This window comes from Micromys minutus, assembly GCF_963924665.1.
Source record: "Micromys minutus genome assembly, chromosome: 28".
NCBI lineage: Eukaryota > Metazoa > Chordata > Mammalia > Rodentia > Muridae > Micromys > Micromys minutus.
The window spans coordinates 19,791,224-19,807,440 of record NC_137963.1 but is presented as its reverse complement, the minus strand read 5'-3'; the positions used below and the strand labels follow the sequence as shown (position 1 = coordinate 19,807,440).

At 47.8% G+C, this 16,217-nt stretch overlaps 1 protein-coding gene across 3 annotated transcripts in view; it reads right to left on the bottom strand.

Annotated features, from left to right (window-relative positions):
- EPB41L4B (erythrocyte membrane protein band 4.1 like 4B) overlaps window positions 1-16,217 on the bottom strand; it is a gene marked incomplete at both ends in the record, with an annotated part of 145,129 nt that overhangs the window by 6,102 nt on the left and 122,810 nt on the right. For 2 of the 3 annotated variants that reach the window (XM_080940135.1, XM_080940136.1), the window contains 2 exons: window positions 6,887-6,958; window positions 15,572-15,649. In XM_080940135.1, the coding sequence (XP_080796261.1) occupies window positions 6,887-6,958; window positions 15,572-15,649 (150 nt within the window). Of the gene's footprint in view, window positions 1-6,886; window positions 6,959-9,025; window positions 9,143-15,571; window positions 15,650-16,217 lie in introns of all 3 variants that reach the window. The other variant, XM_080940134.1, reaches the window with a different exon arrangement.

Here is a 16,217-nt window from a genome sequence, read left to right as displayed (position 1 = left end):
GTACATATCTTAGAACTGCTTCTCTGGAAAAGAAAAATGAATTTTTGAGTTTAAGTCAGTGGTTCTCAACCTGTGTGGGTCTCAACCTAAGACCGTTAGAAAATACAGATATTTACATTATGATTCATAACAATAGAAAAGTGCAGTTATGAAGTAACAACAAAAATAATTTTATAGTTGGGGGTCACCACAACATGAGGAACTGTTGGGTCACAGCATTGGGAAGGTTGAGAAGCACCGGTTTAAAATGTCCATTTGAGGTCATTGAGTTAGTTTGTGTGTGTTGGGTGTGGCATGGCACATATGTGGAGGTCAGAGGACAACCTACAGGAGTCAGTTCTCTTCTACCAGGTGGGTTCCAGGAATCAGATGAACCTAGATCATTAGCTTGGTAGCTAGGGCCTTTATCTATTCTGAACTATTTCAAAGGCTACAAGAAGTAATTAAAAACAGTACTCAGGGACCGTGAGGTGGCTCTCTTGGTAAAGTGCTTGCCACAAAAGCACGTGGAACTGAGCTCTGATCCTAGCACCTACATGAAAAATCAGATATAGCTGCATACATCTGAAATCCCAGTACTGGAAAGGTAAAGACGAGGAAACCCCTTAGGACTTGTTCCAGGTTTAGAGAGAGAGACTCTGATTCAAAAAATAATGTGGATGGAGCTGAAATGGTGGCTCAGTGGTTCAGAGTACTTGCTGGGATTCCTAAGGACCTGAGTTCAGGTCCTAGGGTCTATGTCATGTGGCTCGAACTCTAGGGAATCTGATACCATCAACTGGTCTTTGAGGTGGCTGCTACTCTTGTCTCTACAAGCACCCAAACATGGGTGGCATACACTCACAGATTCATATATGCATATAAACAAAAACAAATCTTAAAATCAAAAGGTAGAGATACAGACACTTGATATTGATCTCTCTGGCCTTTACACACACATACAAGCACATTTACACACAACTGCACACATCCACATAAATATATAATGTACACACACATACGCACTGTACTTGGAAAGAGCTTATAGAACACAATTAATAATGTTCTTCATTGATAAAGCGCCACCATGGATCCAGAAGGCAGTCCCTAGACCAGCAATGTCATCATTAGTTTGAAACTTAGTTAAAAATGCTCAGGCTTTACTCAAGACCTTGGCGCCAGAAAGCCCAACATGGTAGGTTCTCACAAGGCTTCCAGATGCTTCTGATACACAGCAGTGTCAGAACCATGAGCCTGCGGCACACTGCTTAGTTCACAGGGGGGAATCTCTTGCCGTTTACAAAGCAAAATATGTTTATTACTTTTGCACAGAATGCTGAAGAACATAAAGTAGCTGTCGGGAGGCTGAGAGTGCTGGGGGGGTTGGACTACATAGTGAGACTCTCAATAAAACCAAACCCAAAATAAATAGTGAGAGCAAAAGGATATAAGTGAAGACATTCTATAATCCCTTATTGCTGTCATCCATCTATTTGCCAACAGTGGTTTTTCATGCATAGTTTTTGTTTTATATCCTTAAAGATTTTTGATTAGTTTCTTTTGTGTGCATGTGTGTTTCCTTTGCATGTATGTATGTGCAATGTATGCACAGCTGGTATCTAAGAGATTTAGTGCTGGACCCTCTGGAACTGCAGTTAGGGATGGTTGTGAGCCACCATGCAGGAACTAGGAACTAAACCCAGGTCCTCTGAAAGGACAGCCGGTGTTCAGAGCCACCTCCCCAGCCTCCTCTTTAAAAATTGTTTTGAAAATGCATCCACATCCGCACACACACACACACACACACACACACACACACACACACACACACACCCAACTTCTGTTAATGCTGATTAAGTCTGAATTTGGAGGAATTTACCACCCAGATTTCTAAAGAGGCTTTGATCTTTGAGTACATGGTTCTCTTCTTGGTGCCAGTGCAGAAGATGAGCTGCCGTTAAAAGTCCATTGCAGGGAAGCACAAAGCCACCGTTTGCGTCTTATATCTGCCCCTAAGAGGGACAGAAACTTGTTCGAAATGGAGACATGCCAAATGGTAGCTGTTGGGTCTCTGGTGAATGTCATTCTGGAGATACAGCTCTCCGAAATGCTCCGAATGCCAGTTACGTCACAGGGTCAGGAGCACACGTTCTTACTAGAGCGTGAGGCTGCTAAGGACAACTGTCCTGTTGGCAACTGTCACTGCTGCTGTTCACAGGGCCACTCTGGCTCATCACCTTCCAGGCACACGCAGGGTGAAACGTCACTGACTTTCTCAGGTCTGAGTGACCGTGTGCTTTGCTTTGTCCTGTGAAAGAACTTTGGTCCTTCCGCTGATCATTTAAAAACCCAGGTGTGCCCCCCCCTCGGCCATTGTTACTGGTGGTGCAACTCATGGCAGACGACTGGCCATCAGCCTGGACAACACAGAGCCGAGCCTTCAGTCTGCCTATGACGGATGGACTACATGTGCAGGAAAGTAATTCCGTGTGCTGTTTAAGAGCCCGGCCTGCCTGATGTGGCAGCTGGCTAACTAGGAGGTTGCATTGCTTCAGTGAACGGGTGACAGGTGGGCTTGTGAGGCCACTTCTGAGGACCAATTGCACCTACAGTGCAAAAGCAAAGGTGGGTTACAGTGCAGAGGTCCCAGGGCAAACACCCACGGTGTCTGCACTCATGGGTGTGCAACCCATGGACGGGGGATGGGGGAACCGGCCCCACTTAGAAAGGATCGTGAAGGAGCAGTGAATTTTCTTATTAAGCCCTAACCCTCAGCTCTTAAAATGTCTGTTAAATGACAGAACAAACAAGCACTTTAGCTTTCAGTAGAATGAAGCAGGCAGCAGAACGGATCAGGTTAAAAAGAGGAACTTGGGCCAGATGCAGACGGGGCCCTGTCTGTGATCCTGCTGGGATCCTTTAAAAGTCTAGGCAGAGTGACTTAGGCTATGAACAGCTAACACTATGGCTTAGGAGAGGTTTCTCCGTTGCTGTGGGCCAGTGATCTCTATGAGAGTTCACTAAGAACACTCAGGGTCAAATAGGGACCAGACGGATTGCCAGTTCGACTTTGTGCGGAGTCCACTAGAGCTTCTGAAGGCCCCACAGCTGCGGCAAGATGGGTCTGGAGGCCTGTAGCGTGCGCCTGTGTCTTGCACTTAGAAGAAATGGCCTTGTGCAGGGACGAGAAGACTGAAAATGGGGGACCTCAGCTTTGGCTTCTGTTACCAACCAGCTCTCGGCATCACTGTCTTCCTGGAGTCTGAGAGAAGGGACTAGCTCCTTAACAAGCTCCTAGCTGAGTGGGGGCTCGTTGGAGGAAGTGGGTTACTGGGGTGTATCTTGTTCCCAGGGCCCTTCCTTGGCCACTTCCTGTTTCCTGGATGCTTTCCTTGGCCTCGCCCTTGCACGATTTGCGACAGCTTTGCATCAGACCTAAAGACAAAGAAGTACTCCCTCTGAGGCAGTGAGCACAGTGGCGCTTTCCCTTTTGAAATGATTTTCTGAGGACCTTTCTCACAGTGATGGGGATCTCAGTGAATGGACTCGCTGTCTAAGTTCCAGAAGGCAGAAATCTGGTAGCCATGTGTCCTTGTCCCTCAACAATCTAGGACCTTCCCAGACTCCTAAGTATCTCCCCAGACATATACTTCCCCCACCTCTGCCGTTGAAATCACTCACTTTCTGCACACACTCTCTTAAGCTCCTGTCCTAGATTTATTTCTAGACTATTGTTCTAAAGTTGTTCTGTCTGGACCCAAACGCTCTCCTGCTGTGGTCACAAAGATGCTTTCTAAAAGCGCCTGCCCTGACACTACCCTGCTCTAGCAGCTTCTGAAGGCTTCCCGCTGCTGCTGGGGAAAGCACCAGGCATGGCCTTTGCTCCTACAGCCCTGGCTCCTCTTCCTTCTCTCACACCCCAGGCTCCTGCTTCCTGTGTTCTGGTTCTCTGGCCTTCTCTGCAGTTCCTTGAATGTCTTGTGGCCTGTCCCTCCCCAGGACTCTGGTTCATGCTGTTCCCTCTGTCTTCTTTGGCTGCTTTTGAGCCACTCTTGCCCAGTTCTTCAAAGTCCCAGTGTGACTGCTGACATCGGCTTCCAGCTCTCAGGAAGGGCATCCCTGAGTGTGTCCCATCACTGCCAAGGCTGGGCAGAGTCCCCCCACCATTCCCGACAGAGGGAAAGAGAGCAGAGCTACCAGCTGGGGAGCTGTGTCCAGCAGAACTGTGGGGTGGGCTGGCTGTAGAAGCATCAGGGCAATGGTGCCAAAGAGCATGTCACAGCCCTGGTAGCTCTCTATCCTCTTGGTAAAGTGGCCTAGACTGAGCTCTTGGCCCTAGGGAAAAATGTTTCCAGCACCCACCTTTCTTTACATGGAGGTGGACAAATACCTTCTCACCTCTGCTCATCCTCTGAAGCCAGTAAGAGCCTCTGCTCCACCTTTGCACGCCAAAGGCTGAAGCCTCCTTAGGCAGTGAGCACTGTATTGTTCACTACTGTACTCGGGGATACCTGCAGCCCCTGGAGATCCTCCAGAGAAGACAGAAACCCCTGGAAGGGTTATGAGTTATAGATTATGAGTTATATTAATAACTATGAAGGGTTATTATACTCATGAGCTATTAAGGGTTATAGATTATGAGTTCAGGGATCACAACTGACTGCTGGGAGGGGTGGGAAGGAGAGGAAGTAGGAAAAGACCAGTACTGTGGTTCCCACTGCTGTTACATGCAGTAGCTCACTATCAGGTGCAAAAACTTCCAGGAGAGAATAGTTGGGCAGCTAAAAAGAAGTGTGGAAATAATCCTCGCTGCCATCCTGGAGAGGAAGAGAAGATGGCATTTAAAATGTTCAGAAGAAGGGCCGGAGGGATGGCAGGGCAGTTAAAAGCACCGGCTCTTCCTCCAGAGCACAGCCATCTGTAACTCCAGTTCCACGGGAACCAATGCCTTCCTCTTCCCTCAGCAGGCACATAAGATGGTCATCTATCTCTGCAGGCAAAACATCATACACATAAAATAGAATGCACATTTTAAAATGTTCAAATACATTTACTCTATATGCTGTTTAACTAAGTTGCCTAGTGAAGACAGGGAGAGAGGTGGTCATGAGGAGTCCATGGCCAGGACCTGAACAGGGTCCTCATCTTGGTACCACTGTCGCTGTAGCCTGGCAGTCATCACAGATATTTCAGAGATATTATGAAGGTTTTAGATCTCAGTCCCTTTTGATACATGTTTCACCCAGGCATCTCTTGTTACCGTCCCTAGGGCTATGGTTTAGTGGGTGAAGTGCTTGTGGCACGCGATGAGATGGAGACAGGAAGATCTTCGGGGCTTCGTGCCCTGCTAGCCCAGCTGAGTCGGTGAGTTCCGGGTCCGTGAGAGACCTTACATCAACCTTACATCAAGAACTAGGTGGATGGCACCAAAGGGATGATACCTACAGTGTTTTCTGTCTGCCTGTCTGTCTGCCTGTCCACCCCCTCATCTCACCTGCACACAAACATATCATGCATACACACCACCACATACACACACACATGTAAAAGTAGATGGTCTGTGTAGTAAAATGACTCACCCAAGACCACACACCATTATCAAGATGCAGATCCAACCGAAAACAACTTACAAGTGTTAAGACAAGGACACAGTGCACACAAAAGTGGCGCTTCGTACTTTTGATCCCAGCACTCAGGGGGCAGGGGCAGGAGGATCTCTGAGTTTAGGGCCGTCCTAGTCTACAGAGTGAGTTCTAGGACAGTCAGGGCTACACAGAGAAACCCTTTCTTGTGAGAGAGAGAGAGAGAGAGAGAGAGAGAGAGAGGTCAGCACCCAAAGTCTTTAAAGTAGGTTGCATTTATGGAAAAGATCCAGAATACATGCGCACGTGCATGAACACACCCAAACACACACACACACACACACACACACACACACACACACATACACACACACACAAACACACACAGTTCAGACTGGTGGTTGGTAGACTGGGGCCAAGAAGAAAATACTAAGTAAGTAAGCCAGGTGTAAAGAGGCATGCCTATAAACCCAGCACAGGCTGAAAGAAAAAACACATAAACTGAAGGCTAGCCTGGACCACAGAGTAAGATCTTAACAGTAGGTATGAAACTAGAGGAACACAGAGCGTTGGTGGGGTTAAGGAAGGACATGACAGGGGGACCATTCTCAATGTACAATAGACACTTGTATGAAACCTTTTAAAACTAACATTTAGTTTTTAATTAAAAGCCCAAATAGTCTGGGGAGATGGTTCAGTGGATAAGGTATTTTCCATATAAAGGTGGGGACTGCAGCTCAGATCCCCAGGACCCACAAAGAAGCTGGACTGGTAATGGTGGCCTGCCTGTACTTCCAGCTCTGAAGGTGGAGACGGGGACACTGGGACAGGTTGGCTAGCTAGATTAGCAGAACAGGTGGGGGGGTTCTAGGTTTGGCAAGTTTTTGCCTCAGCAAATAGAGTGGAGAGGTATCAAGAAAGACCCCACCATCAACCCCTGGCGTCCCTACAGATGTGCACATCCATGCACAATGTACACACACCACAGCCACACTCAAGAAGGTAGGCCTAAGTCTTGTATAATCTTTAAAACTACCCAGGCATCCAGTGGATTCCATTAGTACTTAATACACGGGGGACACAGTGGAAAGAAAAATTTGAAAATGGGATTTTTTTTTCTCATAGAAAATACCACTAGAAGGAGTCAGAGGCAGTCATTATTCAATAAATGCAGTAAATACTATTGTGTAGTCTTTTAATATGGTTACTCTTCTGTGGATCTCAATAAAGTAAAACAGGCCTCGATCCCAGGACCTCTCGCCTTCCCAGCCTTCCCCAGAGTGGAAGCGGAGGTTTACCATGCAGCTCTGCCATCTGTGACTTACAGTGAACTGTGGCCCCGTGGTAAAGGGATCAGGAAACGGGCTCATCAGTGGTTCTGCTGGGAACGTTTTTATCTTCAAAAAAAAGAGGAGAGAAACAAGGGGTTACCTTCAGGTCAGGAAACATTTTGGAAGTCTTCACTGGTACAGCTTTAGTACTGAGAGGAAGGATCCTGGGGCGCTTAGAAGCCTTCCTCTCTCCGCAGTGGAGGAGGAAGTGCTGTCTGTTCCCAAGTTACACAGTACAAGGTGTGCCTTGCCTGGGACTCCATTTATGGGAGTCTCGAAACCTGTGTCCAAAGCCTGTCCAAAGGCTCCATTCAAGGTAGAAAAGGAGGCAATCCTGATACACCTGGGGTGAGTTCCCAGGGTTTCTCCACAGCTGTGGGAAGAGCAAGAAGCATCTGAATAGCCTGCTGGGGACATAGTACATCTCAGCTGTGGAGGCCAACTATGTCAGAAGGCAGAATAATTTGCACTGTTCAACCCCTGTACACTTTGAGCAGCAGAAGTCTTGAGGCACGTCTGTGGAAGCAGAAAATATCCCACCGTTACGGCCTTTGGGAACAGAAAGGAAGGTACTTGGAAGTATCCGATGTGGTAACAGAAGAATGTTCATTTTAGTGAGGATGGCACCCCAGTCGGCAGGGAATCATAGCTTTTATGTCTTTCTTTTTACTCAATTTGGCTTTGGCTTCTTGGAGGCCTTGGAAAATGAAAATGCTTATTTATTTGAAGCAATACATGCCTGGAGGGCCAGAGGCCTGGTGACGGTAGCACTGGCTTTGCCTGTAGTCCTCAGGCCCAGAAACAGCTTGTAGACCTGTGTAGGCACATATTGTTGGCAAGGCACAGAGGCCAGCCCTACCTAGGGACAGTGGCTTTGTGTCCCATAGGCTCTTGCCTATGGACTGACTCTAGGACAGTCCCTTGGTACTTTCAGACCGAACCAAAATCAGGAACATGTTATCTGAATGGACAGAGGAGCTGTAAGTTAATATGGGGGTAGCAATATCCTTGCAGTGTACAAGCTATAACGCTCACCCCAAACCCGCTCTCCTCTCAGACAAATCTGTTTCAATGAATATCTCAAACTCCCCCAGGATGAGCCCTAGAGTCTCAAAGGCTCTTGGGCCAAAGTGTCACCGTACATTTATTTTCTCATTCTCCTGGCCTAACAGGTTGACATGGCATTCTGAGATAAATGTTATAGCAACAAGAAATCTGTAGATAAGCTCTCAGGCAAACCAGAGGCGACAGGACGTGCTTCCTTTTGGCTACTAATGAAATTAGACAGCAGCCTCAAAGAACAGCTCTCCTCGGTTACCTGTAAGCTGCTCACCGACCCAGCAGAACACGTTACTGTACTCTGGGGGCACAACCTAACTCTAGAGCCACTTCAGAAGGATGCAAAAACCAAAGTCACCCAACAGGGTCTAGCCTAAGGAAACGAAACCCCAGACACAAAAATGCTCCATGTTCCCTGAAATGGTGACAAACTTCGGGGGAAGGGGGGACACTTCCTAACATGAAGGGCTGAGGCCCACGGTACACCTTTTGCCTGGACTATAAATGGCCGTGTAGGATGTGGCAGTGAGAACGAGACAGAGACATCACAGTGCTCCACGAAAGACGGAGGGCAGGAACATCATGAGCTACAAGAATGCCATTTAACAGGCGGAACTATGGGTGAACATGAGGACACAGAAGAGAACATGCAGAGATGACAAACCATGCTTGGTTACGGTTAAAATGGCTCCGCTTACGTCATCAGGTAGCGCTCCTAGTGGGTCATGATGTCAGTAAGTAGATGGCAGGGATGAGTTTAAAACTGTATTTGCCATGGGACAGACACTTAAGACCTTAGCTGGTGACTACCAGAGCCTATAACCCCCTTTCTCAGAAAGCAAATGGCTCTTGGTTCTTGAGAGCTATGGAGGAAGGGGTGGGTACAGGGTGTGTGTCTTCATTTGGCCAACCCTAGGTGGACCCCAAATTTCCCCATCCATCCTGGGGTGAAAGCGCCCAATAGCAGGGCTGTTTGATAGTCTGGCACCTCTGCATGCCCATCCAGCTGCCGCCTCACCTGGGGCTCGGCCGCCTCACCTGTCCCAGCAGGCCCCGGCCTGCCAGGGTACCTACCAGCCTCGTTTTGATTGGAGGGTACATGCAAACTCCAGCGGTCTCTTCCTTCATGGGGAGAGAGAGTGGAGGAGAACAGCGAGAGTGAGCACAGTGGGGGCTGCTGGCGGGCTCTGCCTGCTCACGAGGAGAGGAGGAGAAACAGGGGGGAAGAGGCGATAAGACAGGAGGAGAGAGAGAAGGGAGGGAAAGGAGAGAAAGACAGTACAGTGCAAGACGGATCTGGCGACCCAGGTTACTAAGCCAGCATCACCCATGCTTTTTAGACGCTGTCAGCCTCTGGACTGCTCGCTGCCAGTCCCGCCAATCACCGCCAATCACCCTCCTCTCTGTCTCTCCCTTCTCTGCTCTTCGTCTCTCTTCTCTAATCCACGAGCAGAAGGACAAACCAAACCCCCTTCCCAAGGATAGCAGAGCCGAACTCTCTCTCTCTGTACCAGGAGGGTAGGACTGGGGTCAGTGCCCCACCCCCACCCCACGAAGCGTCACCAGGGTTCTGAAGCATTGCCCAGGCCAGTCACAAACAGCGCCATGAGTTAGCAGTGTCAGGCATGAGACCATACACTTGACAGCGTTTGCCTTCTATGCCCAGTGCCTTCCCGCCCTCAGGGGAGGAAGGGTACAGTCTATGGTGTGCATGTGACTGAGTGTCCGGCAGAGGACACCAAGAAAGATGTACAGCACTAAGAAGCAGAGTTCAGGATTTCATCCTCCTGGCTCTCTGCCATCTGGGTTCAGAACTCGGAGCTGGTACCACTTTCCTCACCCATGAATCCAGGTTTAGGCATCTCCTACTGGAGCTCCTATTGCAGCTTAGCTGGAAGACACACCAAGCACTGAGTGCCACCCTTCCGGGATGCCAGCATCCCCCTGTCCCCATACACACACACACACTGAGGAGTGTCGTGTGCCCAGCAAAGGTACAAAAGCTTGCTTCAGTGATGATGAGATGATAAACAGATGGCATTCAGTGTTAGAAAGAGAGGACTACTGAAGGGTTAGTGTGGGCTTCAGGGAGGGACCACTCACTTCAGAGAACAAATACATGCATCTTTTAGCTCAGGAAACTTGGCAGCATCGTACAGTGAGAATCAAAGTACAGCCACTGGGTAGCTTTCATTAAAAAACAATCAAGGAAATTACAGCCCTTCCTTCCTTCTCCAGATCTATGATTCTGACAACCTTGGAGCTGAGCAGCTGCCAGGGAGCTTACACAGCCATAGCCTCCCAACAGCTCTGCCTCACACTCTGCATTTGGGAGATGCAGAAACTGTTCCTGCAAAGTCAGCCTCCCAGGTTCCACCCCGTCTTTGTGGACTGTTTCTTAAGTCCTTTCTTCAAAGCTAAGGGAGTCCATATTAGTCGCCTGCAGCTAAGGTTTACCAGCCTACTTACAGTCCTATGCTCTTTGGTCCTCAGGAGAAATCCTACTTGCTTAAGAAGTTACAAGATAATGATGCCCGTAGGAGGTTGGCTGGCTTCATGACCCCAGGGTGTCCATGTTACAGCTAGAAGTGGCTACACTGGAGACATTCCACACATATCCCTCCCTACACGTCAGTCCCTGGACCTTTGTTTTTACTGATAGCAATGGGGAACTCAACATGGGTTTCACGAAGGAAATAAAATCTGTCAAAAATAACTAAGAAACATCATATCACCGAATGGTGAGAATCTGGACAGATGATGCTTAGGAGTGACTTACGGCTTCGTGCATTGCTGGACTTTCACGGTAAATGATGACTATTACTCCAATACATCTGACCTTCCTAAACAGTCACCCGAGGAGATGTAAGCAAAAGAATGTTCTCAGACTCCTACTAAATCCACATTCTTGACTTCTTGACTCGTAGTCAATGAGCAGAAACAAGGTATCAATAACACGTCTTACAGGATACTTTGGATATTATTTTTCTCCTAGCTCTTCCATCTTGCTTTGGGCTTCTCTACATTTGTTATATGTATATATGTTATGTGTATATGTTATAAATATGTATATGTGTATATGATTATATATATATATATATAAAATATTATATATATATATATAAAATATTATATATATATATATATAAAATATATATATATATATATATTTGCTTTTGAGCTTTAAAATGTGATTCTTTGGGGGAACAGAAAGATTCTTGGCACTTGTAAATAATAATGGAAATGTGGTGGTGGGGTTATTTTACCATAGGCTTCCAAAGGACATTGCTAGTTTGAGGAGGGAAGAGAAAAGTCAGGCAGATAGAGGATAGTCCAGATTACCAAGCACCAGGGAGAGAGTGAACTAGCTCCTTCTCCACCAGCTGGGAATGGGGACTGCAGAGCAGGAACCCTGGGGAGCGAAGACAAAGCCACAGGCAGAAAGATGGAAATCTGGGTTTGAGACTTAGTTCCAGCCCACCTGGAAGAGCGGAGCTCCAAAGGACACTAAGCTGTTGAACCAGCTGGAAACCCTGTCCTGACACCCAACCAGAGCCTGATCCCGTGTCCCATGTGGCCTTCCTCACACCAGAGCAGTATCTCCCAGTCATGTATAACTTCCTTCATTTGCCAAGTGCCAGGATGCACTGGATGTGCTTTGTAGCCTTGTAGAGGAGTAGTTTATAAGATACTGAGCTAAGAGAGAGAAAAGGCCCACAGGGAAGGGTCAAGAACACAGAGAGGATGGGTGTTTATGGTCTGTTAGCAGCCGGAGGGAGGCCGGCTGACCCAACATGAAGCAGGTCTTTGTGTGCCTAGAGTTCACTTTTGACTTTTTTTCCCACCTTTGAAATCCACTTCACAGAGATTGGGCCAGGCTAGACAGTAATAACATGATGTTAGTTCTCATAGAATCTTGATGGAACATTCCTGAATGAATGCCAGAACATCTGTTCTTTTCTCTCCAGTTTCCTTCTAGTGCTGGCCTGAGGATTATGAGATACCACCGAAGTCTCAGCCAGAAGAAACTGGGGAACTAGGCAGAGGCTGTGACCTTGGGTGCGACCAAAGGAGATAGGTCACTTGGGTGTTTGATAAGCATCAGCAGAGAATTTTAACATTCTTGTCTGGTAAAGTACAGCCTTCTTCTTTTGAAGAAAGACCCAGAGAGAGCAATCAGAGGCTAAGAGTTTGGCAGTTGAGAAACCAGGCCTCATGGAAGCTGAATCTCTTAGACTGCAGACACAGGCTTCCCCGTTCCCATGCTTCATTAAGGTAGCTTTAGGACTCAACCTGGGTAAAGGCTTGAAGACCATCCCAGAGCTTCCTCAAAGCCTCGGCTCTGGAGATAAGGTTGAGAGATCCAAGGACCTGGCAAGCCTAAAGGAAGAGGGACTAATTAGGAAAAAAGAGACACATCCTGACTCAGTCATCTGCCAGAAGGCTTGGGTTCTAGTCTCAGACCTGATGCCAGCCTGCTGTGTGAGCTACAACAAGGGCATACCCCTGTGTAGGCCTTGGTTTCTAAGTCTGTAGGGGTGAAACGGGATGAGGTGGTCCCAAAGCTCCACTCTTACTGACAGGCCAGATCCAAGCCAGGCATGAGCTGTGCTTACATGGTAGCACCCCAACCTCAAGCCTAGAACGTTGAAGTGGACACAGCTGCTGAGACAGTGGAACTTGGGAACTGAGTCCACTCTTTCCTGGGCTGTCTAATGGCAAAGTGAGACAGCCGCCGCTCTAAAGAAATAAAAGGGGACCAGACAAAGGGAAAAGCAAACTGCCAAGTCTCCTTCCTTCCCCTGTACTCTTTGGCATCCATGGAAACAGGATTCGCTTGGAACAAGAAAAGGTCAGAGCCTATGGTGCACATCCTTTGCAGAGCCTGCATATTCGTACTTGAACCTCAGGTCATCCTAAGGACACAGTCACTGCAAACCTCCCAGAGTAGCTGTCTCGATACAGCCCAAGGACCTCAGCTCCGTATATCATAAAGCCTCCTGAACCCTATTTCTTATCTAAGTCAGAGCTGTCCAGAGATGTAGGGAGGTACCCCTTGGGTGGGGTGACAGTCCCAGAAGGAGGAAGTCATTTGGCAGATCTCAAGGAGTTACTGCCAGATGCTGTTTCCTTTCTAACCCAAGGAATATCCAAGTCTGCAATATTCAAGCCAAGAGCTTTTGATTCTACAAGTCTATATGGCCAAACATGTGATTTTAAGAGAAATCCTATTACTCTTGCAAAAAGTTGTGATATATTTTTAAAAAAATAAATTGACCATAATTCTTAGATCCACCAGTGAATTAATACTTTGTTCGTGCTTGCTTTTGATATAGAATAGTGTAGGCCTTCTAAAAGTAAGGTTCTCACACTGTATCCCAGGCTAGCCTGGCACTTATGGAAATCTTCCTCAGCCTCCTAAATTCTTGTATTATTGCCTGTGCTATTATGCTTAGGAGATATTTTTCTTTCTTTCTTTCTTTTTTTTTTTAGTTGTCAAACTTCCCTTCATCCTGTAAAATCCAGTGGCCCCATACAAGGGATAACCATTCACGCAGACACGTGTGGTGTCCTCTGTAGCATAAAGGACAGCCTTGAAGTTGTCCACCAGTCTAACTCACAGGGATAGCCTTACCTGGCTTCTAATTCCTGCTAAGCATATTTCCCTACACATGGTCCTCAGAACATAGCTGTTTCTGCTCTCTCCTTCACAAATTCTCAGGATGCTCTCTAAGAGTTCCCAGATCTCTCTGGCTGGCTGCCTTCCTGAACTGGATGTTCTCAGATGGCTGCCTGGGGCTCCATCTTCCACAAGGTACTCCTAAACAAGAGGCTTCAGTGGAGATGTATCTGGAAACTCCTGACCCAGGCATGCTACTTCCTGACTTTCTTCCATGACCCCTGTTCTCTTCCCCATCCTGGAAAATACTTCTTTTTTAAAGTGACAATTTCCCCAAAGATGAGGCCAGATTTTCTCCAACCCAGCTCAGTGGGAGGGACCAGATACCTGGGTTCCTGATCCTATGTGGTACTGTGTGCTCTCTGCCTATTCCAACTCGCAGTTTCTGTATCTGGGCAAAGGGCTGATGAGGCCTTGCTGAGAAGCTGTCAGTTAGACAGGGGAGAAGGGACTTCAGTTTTGGTAACCCATCTAACAAGAAGACTGAGAGTAACCATGGCATTTGCTCAATTGTGATGGTCCCCAAAGCAGGATCTATCTTGGCAGCTCTCAGCTGTTCTTAGATGGGTACAACTTGATAGGCAAAAGAGGTAACTGTAGAAACTTCAAGTGTTATGTCAGCCCAACTCTCCTGAAGGTCTCTGAAGAGTCCCTCCTCTAAAAGATGATGTCCAATGACTCTCCCTCTGGCCTCTCCCTGGACAATTCCTGTATAGCTTACATGGTGCTTGGCCATTTATCAACCTGACTTTCTGGCCACCCTGGAGCTGCCCTCTAACCTGAAGCTATCCCATAACTAAGTACAAAGCTCTCAGGAGATAGGTTCTGACTTAATTCATATTTTGCCTCCCAGCCCAAAGGGCGATTTGTGTGTACCTCAAGGTGGACCATAATTTATGCTCAACTTTACTGAAATATGACTGAGCCTAGCCAAAAGTTATTTCCAAGTTCGCCTGTACCACCTAATAATGCTTTACTTCTTCATGCTGCCTTCTAGTCTCAATGTCTGTCTCTCTCTCTCTCTCTCTCTCTCTCTCTCTCTCTCTCTCTCTCTCTCTCTCTCTCTGTGTGTGTGTGTGTGTGTGTGTGTGTGTGTGTCTCCCCCTTTTCCTCTTCTCTTCCTCTCCGGATAACATTTCTAAGACAAGCAATGGCATCTTGACATCTGTGCTTTAGAGAAGACAGGATACGATCCAATGACAAAATTCTTAAGTGGAGAGCAGAAAGCGGAGGATGCAGCTCAGTTGGCAGATGCTTGCACAGTGTTCAGGAAGCCCTGGGTCCGATTCTCAGGACTGCATAATCCAGACATGGTAGTATACCCCAGAACTCACAAGTCAGGGGTAGGAGGATCAGAAAAGCTCAAGGGCGTCCCTGACAACACAGCAAGTTCAAACACAAGACCTTATCTCAAGAAACAAAACACAAAATGGCTGTGTGTGTAAACAGTGGCCAGAGACTAAAGTGAGAACTTGCCTGCCTGACTCTGTTAGTGCTCAGTCCTTTAAAAAGGGCGAGTCCCAGGAGGGCCACTATCCCTAAGGGAAGACCTGTATGCAGATGAAAGATGGTGGTAGGGGGCATAGCGGGTCTGGAAATCCAGAGAAGAGCCTTGAGCCAGTGTTTCAGACCAGATGGACTGTCAGAAGCAACAGCAAGAGATGGATAAGCATGCAGGGCACAGCCCGGGAAGCCAGGGAGCTGAGACCCAAGCATGGAGGAGCCCTGCTCCGCGTGAGGAGCAGCAGGCAGGCACAGGCGGAACCCCTGCAGCCACCCTCTGAGGAGATGGAACATCCCTCCATCAAGGGCCCCAAAGGGCGATGGAGCCCTTCTGTCTGACCCTCCTCCGACAGCAATGCCCACCTCTCTACCCTCCCCCTGACAGATGCATCCGCAGCCTGGGGCTTTTCCCACTTTTAGAAAAATGAGAAGTTTACCAGAGGAGTGGCTTCCGTAAAGTCCATCAGCAAGTCGCCTGGCCCCAGGGTAAAGGTGCCTCCGTGGTCAGAGGGACTCTGTGAAGGGAGAAAGAAGGTCCCCGGTTAGTGTACCCAGAGCAGATGGCAGGGCTCACTTCTCTACCACTGGACTGCTCCGTGTGCGAGTCCCTCCCACCCCATCCCCATCCCCACCCCTGGCAGACTCCTCCCTCAGGGATGTACAAAATAGGCAGACTGAACCCCAACTTTCCCCTGAAATCTTTGTGGATAGAAGTGGGGTAAGGTGTGGGATTTGTCCTTTTTAAAACTACAAACCATTTAAAAAAAAAAAAAAAAAGACTGGTTCTGGGGAAATGCTTTAAAGAGTCACAGAATACATAAATAGAACAAAGAAGTCATTCTTCGTGGGAGAGTCAGGAGACCTGAAGGAGCAAAACTGACCAGCAACATAAGAATAGGAAGGATGCTTTGGGAGAGTCGCTGGGACCTCTGAAGACTGTTCAAAACAATGTTTTGTCCAGCACTGAGGTCTTGGCTGCACTGGTAGACGCCAGGCCCTTTGATGGCGTGCAGAAACACAACTCACAGCCCATCAATTTGACCTGATGGGGCCCTAAAATACTAAGATAGCCAGGACAGGGAG